This window comes from Microtus oregoni, unplaced genomic scaffold, assembly GCF_018167655.1.
Source record: "Microtus oregoni isolate MIOR12 unplaced genomic scaffold, Mior012 000274F_ref0000193, whole genome shotgun sequence".
NCBI lineage: Eukaryota > Metazoa > Chordata > Mammalia > Rodentia > Cricetidae > Microtus > Microtus oregoni.
The window spans coordinates 1-16,755 of NW_024544952.1; the positions used below are offsets into that span (position 1 = coordinate 1).

The 16,755-nt window shown below is 42.3% G+C and overlaps 1 protein-coding gene across 1 annotated transcript in view; it reads left to right on the forward strand.

The window, feature by feature from the left end:
- Positions 1-5,348: 5,348 nt before the first annotated feature.
- The window catches only part of LOC121445689 (magnesium transporter protein 1), a 48,056-nt gene continuing 36,649 nt past the window's right edge, over positions 5,349-16,755 (forward strand). The window contains exon 1 of the mRNA XM_041647837.1: positions 5,349-5,570. Within this exon, the coding sequence (XP_041503771.1) occupies positions 5,370-5,570 (201 nt within the window). The 5' untranslated portion in view covers positions 5,349-5,369. The remainder of the gene's footprint in view (positions 5,571-16,755) is intronic.

Here is a 16,755-nt window from a genome sequence, read left to right on the forward strand (position 1 = left end):
CTTCAAGGGTATCTGCACTCATATGGATGGATACAGACATACACATAATTAATTTTTAAATGCTTTTAAAACAGAGATAGTACACAGTTTACTGTAATCACAACACTTGGTAGACAGAAGAGAGGGTAGCCTACAAGTCCAAGGGCAGCTTGGGCTATATAGTGAGGTCTAAGTCAGCCAGAGCTAGATAGAAAGACCCTGTCTCTAAAAGAAAACAAGAGTCAGGCAGGGGTGGCATACACCTTTGTTCCCAGCTCTGGGGAGGCAGAGGCAGGTGGATCTGTAAGTCTGAGGCCAGCCTGGTCTACAAAGTGAGTTCCAGGACAACCAGGGCTGTTATACAGAGAAACCTTGTCTCAAAAAAACCACAAAACAAAACTATTGTTTTTCAAACTTTCTTTGTCTTTTTTTTCTCCAAAGAGGTAAACTTTTTTGTCTCCATTGCAGAATTCTAAAGTGATCATGCTCAAGCTCAGATCAAGATTAAAAGGAAGCAATTATAAGTGTTAGAACTGGTCATGATGCTTATGACTCATGTGTCTGTGCTCTAATATTTTTGAAAAGTATAGACGGTTGCTATATCAACTTGCCTTTTCACTTTTGAGTGAGTCCATTCAATATATCTGGTATATCTGGCAAGAATACTATGGAACAGATTAATCTTCTTAAGGAATTATTTGTAAGACAAGGTTTCCCTGTGGAACACAAGCTGGCTACAACTCACTGTGTAGCCCAGACTTGCTGCAATTCTTCTGCCTTAGCTTCTCTAGTGTCCTGGTTAGAGAAATAATGTACTAACCAAGCCCTGCTTCTTAGAGTATCCCATCAAAAGGTATTTGACCTTAGCATGTCCCATTATCGATATAATCATTTAATCAAAGCCCTGTGCTCCAGATTTCTACACTTTAAAATCACTGCTGTCCCTTTGTAATTAAAAAGGATCTTGTGGGGAATCTCCTGAGTAAATTGGGAGCATGGGGATCATGGAAGAGAGTAAAAGGGGAGAAGAGAAAATACATAGCTCAATAAAAGCAATAAAAAAGAACAAATACATCCTAAAAAATTTTTAAAAGGAGGGTTTGGCAAAAAGAAAGTGAATAACTTATAAAGAATGCATTGTGACTAACAATCCTGGTTTGTTTGTATATTTGGTTTAGTTTGGTTTGGTTTGGTTTTTGAGACAGGGTTTCTCTTTAGCTTTGAAGCCTTTCCTGGAACTTGCTCTTGTAGACCAGGATGGCCTCGAACTAACAGAGATCCACCTGCCTCTGCCTCCCGAGTGCTAGGATTAAAGGCATGCACCACCACTGCCTGGTGACCATCTTGTTCAGAATCAAATTTTGATTCATTATGTTTTGTATCCATTGGTGATTCTGTACCATATTGTGTTCATATGGTCATATACCTGAAGTAATATAAATCAGCATTCAACAAAAACACTTGAATGCCCATGCTTATTTTAGTATGCTTGTTTGCTTATGTCTTTGTTTCTTTCTTTGAGACAGGATCTCATGCTGTAGCCCAGGCTGGTCTGGAATTTACTACGGAACCAAGGCTGGTCTCAATCTCATGACAATATGCCTGCTTCAGCTTCCCAAGAGCTAGGATTATAGATGTGAGATGCCACACTTTAAATTTTCTTTTAAATTTTGGAGATAAGCTCTCATTAAGTTTGCCCACATTAGCTGATAACTCACTCTGTAGTCCAGACCGGCTTTGAAATTACATTCCTTCTGCTTCAACCCCCAGAGTAGCTCGAATTAAGCTGCCCCTTGAGGCCAGGTTTAATTTTTTTTAATATTTATTTATTTATTATGTATACAATATTCTGTCTGCGTGTATGCCTGCAGGCCAGAAGAGGGCACCAGACTTCATTACAGATGGTTGTGAGCCACCATGTGATTGCTGGGAATTGAACTTAGGACCTTTGGAAGAGCAGGCAATGCTCTTAACCTCTGAGCCATCTCTCCAGCCCCCAGGTTTAATTTTTTATATACTATTTTCACATTTTTTTCTCTGCTTTGAGACTGGGACTCACCATGTAACCCAAGATGGCATCAAACTTGTGATTCTCCTGCTTCTACATGTCAACTGCTGGGATTACATGTATATGCCACCACATGTGGGTATTGTATTGTCTGTCTCTTCTCTTCTCTGTGTTTTAACGAGACAAGGTTTCTTGTAGCTCAGGGTGGAACTCCCTACATAGCTTAGGCTGATATTGAACTCCTGAACCTCCTGCCTCTATCTCTTGAGTGCTTGGCTTAAAGGTATGCACCAACATGGTCATCTTATTTCCTATCTCTTTATGTTGAGACCAGTTACTTTCCTTTCAACACACATCTCCTTAACTCTCCAAATAATCTGGGGGCGGGGGTTGCTTTCCAATAGGACCTGAAAGAGTAATCATATAATATGTTCCACACACTCAAAATAAATGCAACTTGAACTTGAGAGATAGCTCTGTGGTAAAATGCTTTCCCAGCTTTACTGGGGTCCTGTACTCAATCCCTTGCACTGCAAATAAGTAAATCCAAATTATAAGCAGATTGCTTTTATTTTGCTGTTATTTGTAATTTTTCTTCTTGAGGGCTTTATCATTGTCAAGTGAATCACCTCAGTTTTATAATTCTTTATAATACAGTAAACAGAACTGGACCAAGAAACCAAGCTGCTTCCTCAGCTGGAAAGCATTATCGTTAATTTTAGATAAGAGTAGTGAATGTTTGATGCAAACTTGCTGAGACTATTAAAGATCTTTAAACAGAGGGACATGTTTCTTCACAATCTTACTTTTGCTCCCACCAACAAAACAAACCAAATAGTAAAAGGCATGTGTTTTCTGCAATGCCCTCTTGGTCCTCTAAGTTTTTAGTGAAGAGTTTAAAAATGCCATTAATAAATTTGAAACCCTTCTTTAGGGGCCATGACAATTGTCTTGTGTTATTCCAAACTTAGTATATGTGCTGCCAAAAAGCCCCCCCCCAAAAAACCTACACTTTTTAAAATTTTATTTGCATGCATGCATGCGTGTGGGGGGACACACATATACTATGGTGCATATGTGGAGGATGAAGGACAGTTTGCAAGAGTTGGTTCTCTCTACCATGTCGGCCCTGGGGATTGAATTCAGATTGGGTTTGGCAACAAGTGTCTTTATCAGCTGTGCTGAGCTATCATACCAGTCCACACTTTTGATAGGTCTAGGTATGTAGCCCAGGCTGGCCTCAAACTTGTAGTATCTAGCCTCAGCTTCCCAGTGCCGAGATTACAGTATTTTTCTTTCGTGTGAGGGGGTACCGATAGATTTTTCTGTCCCCTGATAATAAGTTTCTCCACCAATTTATTAAGTCAGATCAAGCTGAATTTGAAAAAGTAGAACAGGATTATTTGAGCAAAGCAAATTCAGGGTGGGTTCGCTAGTCCCAGAGATAAGGCTGGAGAAGCCACACATCTGAAATAAAGCAGGGAGTTTATATATCCTGTAGGCGAGGAGTGGTGACAGGTCTGCCACAAACTGGTTTTGTGCCCAAGTATGGTCAAAAGCTGAATGCTTAGGCGAGGGTTTGCAGAGAGAGAGAGAGAAACAGGAATGGGGCTTTTTCCAGATCACGCAGCGTGATCTGGGGGTTTCAACCAAATATATGTATATGTGTGTATATGTGTATTTATACATATACATTATATGATATATATGTTATGCACATGTGCATACACATACATACAGGTTTTCCATGTCAAGCTCTGACTGACTGTACTGGAACTCCCTCTGTATACTAGGCTGGCCTTCATTTCACAGATCCACCTGCATGCCGTCTGCCTTCCGAGTGCTGGGATGAATGGTGTGAACCATCATGCCTGGCTAGAATATTGTTTTATTATTTTAAACCATATATGTTTGTGTCTGTTTTACCATGTGCACCTAGAACAGATGTCTGAGGAGGCCATGAAATCCTGGCCCCAAGAGCTGGAGTTACAGACAGTTGTGAGCACCTCACCACGGGTGATGGGAACAGAACTCAAGCCATCTTCAAGAACAGTATACACTGAAAAAAGGAAAAAAGAAAGCCGGGTGGTGGTGGCATATGCCTTTCATCCCAGGAGGCAGATCTATGAATTCGAAGACAGTCTGGTCTACAAAGTAAGATCCAGAATAGATAGCCAGGATTGTTACATAGAGAAACGCTGTCTCAACACACACACACACACACACACACACACACACACACACTACTGTGTGTATATGAATGTTTGGGCCACATGGAAGTATGTGCACCAGGTCCCTGTGGACGTCAGAATAAGGCATCAGAATCCCCCCCCCCAACTGGAAATTTGGTCGGTTGTTAGCTGCCATAGGGGTGCTGGGAGTGTCCTTCGCAAGAACAGTTAAATATTCTTTTTTGTTGTTTTTTGTTTTGTTTTGTTTTGTTTTGTTTTTCGAGACAGGGTTTCTCTGTGGTTTTGGAGCCTGTCCTGGAACTAGTTCTTTTTTTTTTAAATATTTATTTATTATGTATACAATATTCTGTCTGTGTGTGTATGCCTGCAGGCCAGATGGTTATGAGCCACCATGTGGTTGCTGGGAATTGAACTCAGGACCTTTGGAAGAGCATGCAATGCTCTTAACCTCTGAGCCATCTCTCCAGCCCCTGGAACTAGTTCTTGTAGACCAGGCTGGTATCGAACTCACAGAGATCTGCCTGCCTCTGCCTCCCAAGTGCTGGGATTAAAGGCGTGCGCCACCAACGCCCGGCCAGTTAAATATTCTTAACTGAGACATTTCTCCAAACGCTCTTACATAATATTATACTAAAGTAGGTTTCTAAAATACGGCTTTTGATCTAAGATCTCTTGTAGCCCAGGCTAAATTGGAACCTCCCATTTCCACCTCCCAAATGCTGAGATTTTGGTTGTGAGAAACCACGAGGGCTCTTTTTTTTTTTTTGAGACAATCTTACATTGCTCAGGCTGGCCTGGAACCCTGGCAATGTAGCCCAAAACGACCCAATGTTTGGATTAGAGGCTTGCGTTACTTAGGCCGGCTACAATTTGAAACAATTCTACGCTGTCTAGAGGATGATTCCATTTTTAAACGTACAAACCATTTTGTTCAACACTTCCCTCCAAAAAATACTAGCGCCGCCTTGCACAGCTGCGCATGCGCATTGAAATTCGCAACCAGCGACGTCTTCTCGCACCACGAAAGGGGCGGTGCAGCCATTTTAGCAAACCAATAAGAAACCTCCAGATTATCTTTTCCCTATTGGTTCCCTGGAACCAATCGGAAGCGAACTGCTTTTTTTTTTTAGCGGGCGTCTGCGGCGCGTGATGTAATGTGAGGGGTCGCCCGGCAGGGCTGAGCCGGGCCAATGGGGAGCGACAAGGGTTCGGCTCGCCCATTCTCACGCCCCACCCTCGGACCTTGCTGGAAGAAAGTTTCGCCCGGCCGCCAAGGGATGCGAGCGAACATGGCCTCGCCGAGGTGGCTCTGGTGTGCGTGTGCGACCGCGGCGGTGGCACTGCTGCTCATCTCCAGGCTTCCCTCGGCCTCTGCCCAAAGAAAGAAGGAGGTGAGGCGGCGCCTGCCAGCGCCAGGGACTTTCTCGGCTTGGGGCTAGAGAGGGTCAGCTCGCTCCTTCCCCAGGATGTGTGCTGGGCGTGACTTGGATTCCGCCTTTGGGAGGAAGTTGGCCTCACAAAAGCGGGAGCTGTAACTTCTTGTGTTTTGGAGTCTCGAATCCAAAAGCAGGCTGGAGCGGGTGACCAGCTGGCTTCCAGCAGCTGGAAAATGTGCACCTATAAGTTGTGACACTTCTGGAGTTCGGGCCGTTTGGGGGGTCGGGCTGAGAAGCCCGATTTGCTAACCAGAGGGTATAATGCAAGCTTCTGTTGTCGACCATGTCGCTTCCTCTGGCGTGTGTTAGGGCTGTCTTGTCCGCTCAGGAGTTGAAGTAGATAAACGAAATGATGCCATTCGTGCCCGTTTATCAGCGTGCTCGGCTGTGTTCTGTTTGCTTGATAGACACGAATGAGCAAACTGAGACACCCCACGCCACCCCTTTGTGAAACAGACTTTGCGATGTGGAAGACATGCAATATCCTTTCTGTCTATTTTTGTTCTGTTTCCTTTGAAGCATTCTCCTACTGTAGCCCATGCTGGCCTTGTTCTCATGAAAATCCTCCTGCATTTGCCTTCCAAGTGTTGGGGTTACAGGTGTGAGCCGCGACACCCAGCTGTATTTTTTAGCTTGATATTTAGCAGTCCAAACAGATGAATCTTAGCACTGTGTTTTTGAACATTTGTAACTTAGAACCATATACCCTTATAAGTTAAAAGAGTACTAACAATTAGTAACGATTATTTATACCGTCTAATTTTATAGGTAAGGAAAACCAACCCTAGGTTTACACAGTTAACTTCTGTAGTTAAAGTAGACTAAAGCCCTTCATTCCAATGCTATTTCCTGTGCTTTCTGCACTGTCTCGAGTATATAAAACCTATGTGCACATTTTTTAAATGCCCGCAAAACATTACAGCTGTTAAGTTAAATTAGTAAATAAACTAATTTCTATATCTGAGTATTTGAATTATTTCATAAGACTAAAAACTAAGCTAAGCCTGGCATGGTGACCATGCCTGTATTCAAAACATCGTAGTGAAAGAGGAACAGGAATTCAGTATCATCCAAGTGAGTTGGAGACTAGTCTGGGCTACCCGAGACCCTATTTGAAAAAACAAAAACTAGCAAATGAAAACATTGAATTAGGGAAGGTGGCAAAGAGGAAAGTAAAAATACAATTAGCAAAGATATGATCTAGTGAGCAGCCTTTATGCTAGGCCAAGAAATTGATATGACTTTTTATGTTTTTTGAGCGTTCAATTCATGGATAGATGCTCACCAGCTCCTTGGAGGCCTAAGAGGGTATGGAATCACCTGGAACTATAGTTGACAGTTGTGACCTGCCATGTGGGAGCTAGGCACCAATCCCAATTGCTGTGCAAAGGCATCAAGAACTCTTAACATGAATTAGCTCTCTAGCCTCTGATGTGACTTTTTGAAAGAATCCTAATCTATTCTTTTTTGGTGGGGATGGGGTTGGAATTCAAGACTGAATTTCTCTTTGTGTAGCCTTGGCTGTCCTGGAACTCATCTGTAGACCAGGCGGACCTCAACTCAGAGATCCATCTGCCTCTGCCTCCCAAGTGCTGAGTTAAAGGTGTGTGCCACCACTGCCCAGCCCAAGCCATTCTTTGTAGAAAACAATATGCAAGGCAGTACATAATTTTGTACCCTTAAAGTCCTGGTTTTAAGCTGTAAGTTAGTGTATCTATCTAGGGAAAACTGTTAGAACATGACAATACCTTAGCAGCTGCTATCTCTGGACATTTAGTAATGTTGGTAAAGGAAATGCTTTCACGTTTTGCCCTGTATATTGGTATTGTTTTAAGAGAAAGAGTAAGTCATTCCTGTGGACATTTAGACAAGTTTTTGGTACATATTCCACACTGGCCTTGAATTCCTCTGGGGTGCCAGAATCAAAAAGTAAGTGTTTTGCTCCGTGGCCTAAACTGGCCTTGAGCTTTTGGTCCTCCTGCTTCAGACTACCCAGTGTTAGAATTAAAGGTGTCTGCCACCATGCCTGGTCACTTACTCTTTTTAAAGATTTCCTTTTATTTTTAAGTAATTAAAAATTAGGTATATGAATGTTTACCTGGTGCCATTGGATGTTAGAGCATCAGAGCCCCTGGAACTGGAGTTACAAATGGTTTTGGGCCCCTATGTGGGTGCTGAAAATATCTGGTCCTCTGCAAAAACAGCAAATAAATGCTCTTAACTGGCTAAACCATCTCTTAAGATGTGCGTGTATGCCTGCGTGTGCATGCGCACACGTGTGCGACTTGTGCGTAGGTTCCAGTGGAAGCGGGACTACCCAGAGCTGAAGTTACAGGCTATTATAAGCTGACCGATGTGGGCGATGGGAATTGAAGGGTCCTCTGGAAGATCTGAGTTATCTCTTTGGTCCCTTAACTTTTATTTACTTGTTTGTTAGTTTGTATGGGGAGGGGGTGTCAAGTGCCACTACACACATGTGGAGGCCGAAAGATAAATTGCAGGCGTAAGTTCTCTCCTACCATATGGCACCCCGGTGATGAAACTCAGATCATCAGGCTTGGTGACAAGCACCTTTACCCATGAGCCATCTCACTGGCCCCCGCTTAATCTTTTAAAATAAAGGTGTGGGGTTCTTCTTTGTTGCTTGTTTGTTATGAGACAAGGTCTCCTGAAACTAGCGCAGGCCAGCCTCATACTCTCTGAGGACATGAGATCACCTTAAACTCCTGCTTTCTTTTTAGGTGCTGGGATTATAGGAGTGTCCTACCAAGCCCAGCAGAAAGGGTGAAGGGCTTGTAAGCTTAGAAGTTCCATCAGTGAAATTATGTTTAGTAATTTTTATTGAACTAAAACCACGAATGCCTATTAGAAAGTAGATTTCTTGTGGGGGGCAGCTAGAGAGATGGCTCAGCAGTCTGTCTTGCAGTGCTCTTGCAGAGTACCTGGGTTCAGTCCACATGGTGGCTCACAGTCTTTTTTTTTTTTTTTTTTTTTTCGAGACAGGGTTTCTCCATAGCTTTTTGGTTCCTCTCCTGGAACTAGCTCTTGTAGACCAGGCTGGCCTCGAACTCACAGAGATCCGCCTGCCTCTACCTCCCGAGTGCTGGTATTAAAGGCGTGCGCCACCACCACCCGGCACTCAAAGTCATTATTAACATCAGATCCTGAGAACTTGATACTCTCTTGTGACTTGTACACATGCATACATGTAGATAAAACACAAATCTGTTTAAAAAATTGTTTACTTTTTAGAGGAATATACTAAATTGTATATTTTTAAATGGTTAATCTGGATTTTATGTTACATAAATTTTGCCCCAATAACTTTTTTAAATAATCTGATTCTAACTTCCTTTTATTCAGACTTTGAAAATTACATTAACTACTTATCTGGCTGACCTTTAACCTATCCTTTTTTATGTATATCAAAGGACATTATCATAAACAGGCTATAAGTACAACAACAAAGAAATCTGGGAAATGTAACTCAGTGGTTTTTTTTTTAATTAAGAAAAATATTTTCCAAGGGTCCGAGTCCTTAATGTCGGAAATCCATAACCAAGATACAGAAAAAAAGTTAGTGTCCATTGACCACTATGCAACAGAGTAACAAATACTGTCAACAGAAGTCAGAGTTCCAAGCCAGTGAAATAGCTCAGTGGTAGGTAGAGTGCTTGCCTATCCTGCATAAGGCCCTGTGAAATAGCCAGTGAAATAGCTCAGTGGTAGGTAGAGTGCTTGCCTATCCTGCATAAGGCCCTGTTGACCCATTTTTTGCTTCCAGAAGTGCTAATACAAAAAAACCTGAAAACCTCTTAACCTATTTTACAGAGTAGAAAAATGGCCTCTATAGCTCCTGTATTCTGCTTCAACCAGCCTCGTATCAGTCCAGGATTCTTGGTTTTCTCTGTGTAGCCCTGACTGTCCTGAACTTGGTCTGTAGACCAGGCTTGTTGTTTGCATGTTTGCTTTTTGAGACAGGGTTTCTCTGTGTTACAGCCCTGGCTGTCCTGGAACTCGCTCTATTTTGGAGGCTGGAAAGGTAACTTAGTGGTCTGTAGTGCTTCTGCAGAGGACCCGAGTTCAATTCCTAGCACTTATGTCAGGCAGCTTACAACCACCTGTAACTCCAGCTCCAGGAATCTGGCTCCTCTGGCCTCTGTGGGCTCCTGAACTCAAGTGCCCACACCTAACTCACATGCACATACCTATACACAGAAACATACACATAACTAAAAAGAAATCTTTATGCACATGAATGTTTTGTCTGCACAAAGACATATGTGACGTGCATGCAGTGCCCATAGAGGCTAAAAGAGGGTGTCAGATCTGACCCTAGAGTTACAGACAGTTGTGAGCTACCATGTGGATGCTGGAAACCAAAATTGTATCTCTGCAAGAATAGCAAGTGCTCTTAACCAAGTACTGCCAGCTGAGCTATATCCTCAGGCAAGACCTTGTTTTAAATTTTTTTATTTTCTTTCTGTATGTGTATCTGTGTGAGTGTGTATATGTGTGTAGGAGAGTCTGCAGATGCCACAAGATGGGGTTTAAATCCCTTAGAGATGGGGTTACAGACATTTGTGGACTGTCTGACTTGGGTGTTAGGCTCTCAGTCATTTGAGAGGCTGAGGCAGGAACATATTCTGAGTTTCAGGTCAGCCTGGGTTTCCCAGACCATACCTAATCTCTGCAGCACTGACAAATATCCTGGGGCTTCATGTATGCTAGGCAAGAATTCTACCCACTGAGCTACATCCCCAGCCAGGACCTTGTTTTAAATAATTTTTATTTTACTTATATGCGTATATGTGTATGTGTGTTAGTTCCTGCAGATACCAGAAAGTGGAGTCAGATTTCTTGGAGTTGGAATTATAGGCGTTTGTGGGATTTCTTAGAAATATGGGTGCTGAGCTTCCAACTTGAGTCCTCATAATTGAGCAGCAAGTGCTTACTGCTGAGCCATCTCTCCAGAAGGGAAGGGTGTGTGTGTGTGTGTGTGTGTGTGTGTGTGTGTGTGTGTGTCTGTGTCTGTGTGAGCTTGCTGAGCCATCTTTCCAGAAGGAAAGGGGGTGTGTGTGTGTGTGTGTGTGTGTATTTGTATGTAAGAACAGCAAATGCTCTCTCTTACTGCTGAGCCATCTCTCCAGACTGGAAGGGTGTGAGTGTGTGTGTGTGTGTGTGTGTGTGTGTCTGTCTGTCTGTCTGTCTGTCTGTCTGTCTGTCTGTCTGTCTGTGTGTCTGTGTGTGTGCGCGCGCGCGCGCTCAGGGAGTGCTGAGGATTGAATACCCAGGTCTTTTCAAATGCCAGTTAAATGTTCTACTAACTGATCTATATATCCCCAGTGTTTCAGTCAGAGTTAGTATTGCCGTGTTGAAACACCATGACCAAAGTAACTTGGGGAGGAAAAGGGTTTATTTGGCTTACATTTCCATATCACAATTCATCATGAGAGGAAGTCGGGACAGGAATTCAAACAGGGCAGGATCCTGGAGGCGGGTGGTAATGCGGAGGCCATGGAGAAGAGCTGCTTACTGACTTGCTCCACATGGCTAATTCAGCCTGCTTTCTTGTAGAATCAGGACCACAAGCCTTTACCAACCCCTCAGTCCCACCCACAATGGAAGGGGCCCTCCCACATCAATTACTAATTAAGAAAATGCCCTACAGGCTTGCCTATAACCCTATCTTCTTCTGGAGGCCTTTTCTCACTTGAGGCTCCCTCTTTTCTTATGACTTTAGCTTGTGCCAAGTTGACATAAAACTAGCCAGGACATCCAGTTGAAAACAATTTTTGGACTGGGCTAGTACCCTAGACTGAACCCAGGGCTTCATGATTGCTGAATAAACACTGCCACTAAGCTACATCTTCCGGTGAGCAGGATTTTAAATACAGGGCTAAAGATAAAGATCGGCAGTAGAGTGCATGTGTAGCTTGCTCAAGACCTTGGATTCAGTCCTCAGTACAGGCTAAAATAGTTGTATTTCTTTCTTAATGTTGCTTTCTACTATTTTTATTTTTGTTTTTGTGGGTTTTTCTTCTTTAATTTTAACCTAGGATAGTCTTAAACTTGCTGCATTGTTGAGGATGATCCTGAGATCCTGATTCTCTTATTCTCAAGTGCTGTGGGTTCTTTTGTTTTTAAGACTGGGGCTTGTGGAGTCTTCAGGTGACCTGGAACTCAATATATGTAGATGACTTTGAACTCCTGATCTTCTTTCTTCCACTGTTTTTAATTTTTTTTTAAAAGAGGGTCTTACAGTATTGTTCATGCTGCCCTAAAATTCACAATCCTTCTGCCTCAGCCTCCTAAGTACTGAGGTTATAGATATATGCCACCATACTTGGTAAGATTATATATCTTTTTTTCATTTTTTTATGTGTGGGTATTGTGCCTGCATGTATGTCTGTGCTCCATGTGCATGTCTGGTATCCAGAAGAGGGCACTAGAACCCTTGGAACTGGAGTTAGAGCTGGTTGTTAGTAAACATGTGGGTGCTGGGAAACAAATCCTGGTTCCTCTGCCAGGCCACAAGATGCTCTTATTAACCAGTGAGCCATCTCTCCACCATCTAATGTTATGTTTTGTGACCTCTTTCTGAGGATCTGTATCCTTTGCCCTAGCTAGTTTTGCTTCAAACTGGCACGGGCTAAAGTCATATGAGAGGATGGACCCTCGATTGAGAAAATGCCTCCATAAAGTCAGGCTCTAAACAGACAAGCCTGTAGGACATTTTCTTTTTCTCTCACTGCTCCCCCACCCCACAAGACAGGATTGTTTTGTGTAATCCTGGCTCCCCTCCAGGCCTTCTTCATTAGCTCCTGCTTTTAGGTTTCTGCCCTATTTTGAGCTCCTGTCTTGACTTCCTTTGATGATGAACAATAAGGTAGAAGTGGAAGTTAAAGCCGGGCGGTGGTGGCGCACGCCTTTAATCCCAGCACTCGGGAGGCAGAGGCAGGCGGATCTCTGTGAGTTCGAGACCAGCCTGGTCTACAGAGCTAGTTCCAGGACAGGCTCCAAAGCCACAGCGAAACCCTGTCTCGAAAAACCAAAAAAAAAAAAAAGAAAAAAAAAAGAAAAACCAAAAAAAAAAAAAAGAAGTGGAAGTTAAATAAACCTCTTTCTCCTGCTAGTTGCTTCTGGTCTCGATGTTTTTTATCGCAGCAAAAGATACCCTAACCAAGACAAAAAATGATAGAAAAATATGTAAAGGAATAGATGCAAAAAGAATACCAAAGAATGATAAAATGATCATAATAATGTTTGAATGGCTGTCTTCCTGCTTCTCGGTTCTCAAAAAAAAAATCTTGTCAAATATTAAAGAGGATTTACTTTAATCCAGTCATACTGAACTGTATAGCGAATTGCTGAGTCTTGTTTTCATCAGCAGCAGTCTGCGGGGGATCCCCATTATTTGGCTTTTGTGAAAATTAAGTGAAATGAGCACAGTCCATAGATTCACCATGGATTTTCTTTCTTTCTGCCTTCCTCCCTCCCTCCCTCTCTCCCTCCCTTTCTTCTCTTTCATGTATAGTGTTCTGCTTGCATGTATGCCTGCAGGCCAGAAGAGGGCACCAAAGCTCATGATTCGTTGTGAGCCACCATGTGGTTGCTGGGAATTGAACTCAGGACCTCTGGAAGAGCAGCCAGTGCTCTTAATCTCTGAGCCATCTCTCCAGCCCCTCTCCAAGGATTTTCTAATGCAGTACTTGGAATATAAAATATAGGTGATTCCTTTCCTCTATAAATAGATGGTTTTCAATTGCTTTATTGCTTTTTCAGTTCTATGGCTCACACCTAGGCCCTTACACATGCTAGGCAAGCCCTCTCCTTCCAAGCTACACCTCCAACTCTTTATCTTTTTGCAATGTACTTTTTCAAATAAAGCAAGTTCAGAAAAAGTTACCTGTGTGTATGTATGCATGTATGTATGTATGTGTGTGAGTATGTATGTATGTGTAAATATGTGTACATATATATGCACACACACTCACATATATATATTTGAGACAAGGTTTAACAGCTCTGGCTATGCTGGAACTCACTTTGTAGATCAGGCTGACCTTGAACTTACAGAGATTCACCTACCTCTGCCTCTCAAGTACTGTAATTAAAGGCATGCGCTACCACCGCCCGGGCATGAATTACCAGCATCTTTAATGAGGCAGGGTATCACTTGAAAAACTTTTGGATTCTTCAATGTAGAAAACTGATACAGCAAAGTATCACAAATGTTATCCTGGAGAGATGCCTCAGTTTTTAAGTGTACTCTGCTCTTGCAGAGGACCTGTATTTGATTCCCAGCACCCACATGGTGGCTCACAACCATCTGTAACACCAGTTTCAGGAAATATGATACCACCTTCTGTCCCCCTTGAGCCCTATACGTGTGTGGTGCACATACACACAGGCAAACAAAGCAAGCATACCCATGAAATAAAACTTGAGAAATATTACAAATGCATACCCTGTAGCTCTGTAGGCAGTATCTATTACAGAAACAAAGCAGCTGCAAAAAAATGAGACAGCCCCCCCCCCAAAAGCATCAGAGAAGGAGATAGGAATGTATTTTAGCTATGTTTAGAAAGAAGGTAAACAGAGTGGAGCAGATGGCAAAGGAATTAAAAATGCTCAGTTCTCTGCTCACAGTCTGTCTCTTTCAGTAATTATCTGTCAATTATGTTTCCAGATCAGTTCCATTTTAATTGAAGAACAGAGTTATAAATGTATTACTGAAGACCAGTTAAATGAGTAGGAAGGCTAAAAATAAGATTTTCTTAATGAGTACACATGCCCAGATGGACTAGAACAGACATAATATCAAGGTTTTGAAGAAGTTGGGGATATGTTTTAGAGGAATCCAGACTGGTGATGCTTTTGAAACTCAAATAATTTGAATGACAGAACTAATTTTAGTTCTAAATGGTAATGGATTTCTGTATTCCATTACCATTGGGAGATGGTAGTGTCAGAATTCATAGTGGTTACATTTTTTTTTTTGAGTCAGGATTTCTCTGTGTAGCCCCAACTGCCTTGAATTCAGTCTGTAGACCAGGTTGGCCTTGAACTCACAGAGATCCGCTTGCCTCTGCTTCCCTAATCCTGGTATAAAAGGCGTGTGCCACCACTGCCTGGCTAAGATTCAAGCTTATTTGATAGAGCTAGGGGAGATAAATATGCCTGGGTGTAGTGCTGCATACTTGTTAAAACAGGGCTTGAGAGTCAAAAGGAATAGGATCTTTATAAGCTTAAGACTAGCCTTGTCTACATAGTAAAGTCCAAGGTTACACAGGGCTACATAATGGAAGAGAGAAAGCTAGATTTCTGAGAGTGAATTTCTCTAATCCTAGCACACACTGGGGAGAACAAGGAAAGAGGATTATGCCTTGTTAAAGCGTGACTAGGCTACATGAGTTGATAGCCAGATTGAGCCACAGAGGGAGACCCACTCTCAAAACAGAAGAAAACAGAACTAAAACCTTTCCATTTAAATTGAATGAGAGAGTTGGGCAGTGGTGGTGCACACAGCCTTTAATCCCAGCACTTAGGGAGTTGCAGGACAACCAAGGCTGTATAGTAAGATGGTGTCTTAAAATCAAGTCTATAGAGGCTGGAGAGATGGCTCAGTGGTTAAGAGCACTGGCTGCCTTGCTCTTCTAGAACTTCTGAGTAAACAAAATACATGAACAAATAAACCTTTTAAAATACCCTTAGAGGACTAGAGAAGGCTAAAGTGTGAAAGAAGTGCCTAAGAATTATTAAGACGTGAGGCTGGAGAGATGACTCAGTGGTTAAGAGCACTTAACTCTTGGAGAGGACCCATGCTTGGTTCTGAGCACCTATGTGGTAGCTCCTGGCTTCCTTTAACTTCAGTTCCAGGAAATTTGATGCACTCATCTGACCTCTGAGGGTACATTGCACACACATGATACACATATACACATGCAGACAGAACACTTAAACACATTTTTTAAATCTCAAAAAAGGATAAAAATAATAATTAAGGTATTATACTTCTGGGCTGGGGAGATGGTTTAGTGGCTAAAATTGCTTCCTGCTATTTCAGAGGACCTGAATTTGGTTCTGCGCATCCACATTAGGCTGCTCATAACTGCCTGTGACTCCAGTTTCAGGGGATCTAACACCCCATTCTGGACTCTGGACACCTGCAGTGATGTGTACATACCCACACGGGGACATACATATATGCACATAATTAAAAATAAAATGTATTCTTTTATAAGGTCAGGTGTGGTGGTACATGCCTTTAATCCTAACAGTCTTGGGAGGCAGAGACAAGCAGATCTATGAGTTCGAGGCCAGCCCAATCTACAGAGCAAATTCCAAGACAGCCAGAGCTACACAGAGAAACCCCTGTCTTGAAAAACCAAAAAGGAAAGAAAGAAATTATTTTTTAAAAGAATGGATTTATTTGTTTATTTATTTATTTAGTTAGTTAGTTTTTTTGAGACAAGGTTTCTCTGTGTAGCCTGGAACTCGTTCTGTAGACCACGCTGGCCTCGAACTCACAGAAACAAACAAAGCTGCTATGAACATAGTTGAGCACATGTCCTTGTGGCACGACTGAGCATCCTTTGGGTATATACCCAAAAGTGGTATTACTGGGTCTTGAGGAAGGTTGTTTCCTAATTTTTCTGAGAAATCGCCACACTGACATCCAAAGGGGTTGTACCAGCTTGCACTCCCACCAGCAATGCAGAAGTGTTCCCTTTTCCCCACAACCTCTCCAGCTTAAGTTGTTATCAGTGTTTTTGATCTTGGCAATTCTTACAGGTGTAAGATGGAGTCTCAGAGTTGTTTTGATTTGCATTTCTCTGAAGATTAAGGATGTTGAACATTTCCTTAAGTGTCTTTCAGCCATTTTAGATTCCTCTGTTAAGAGTTCTCTGTTTGTGTCTGTACTCCATTTTTTATTGGATTAATTGTTCTTTTGGTGTCCAATTTCTTGAGTTCTTTGTATATTTTGGAGATCAGACCTTTGTCTGATGTGGGATTAGTGAAGATCTTTTCCCATTCTGTAAGCTGTCATTTTGTCTTGTTGACCGTGTCCTTTGCTTTACAGAACCTTTTCAATTTCAGGAGGTTCCATTTATTAATTGTTTCTCTCAGTTGTCTG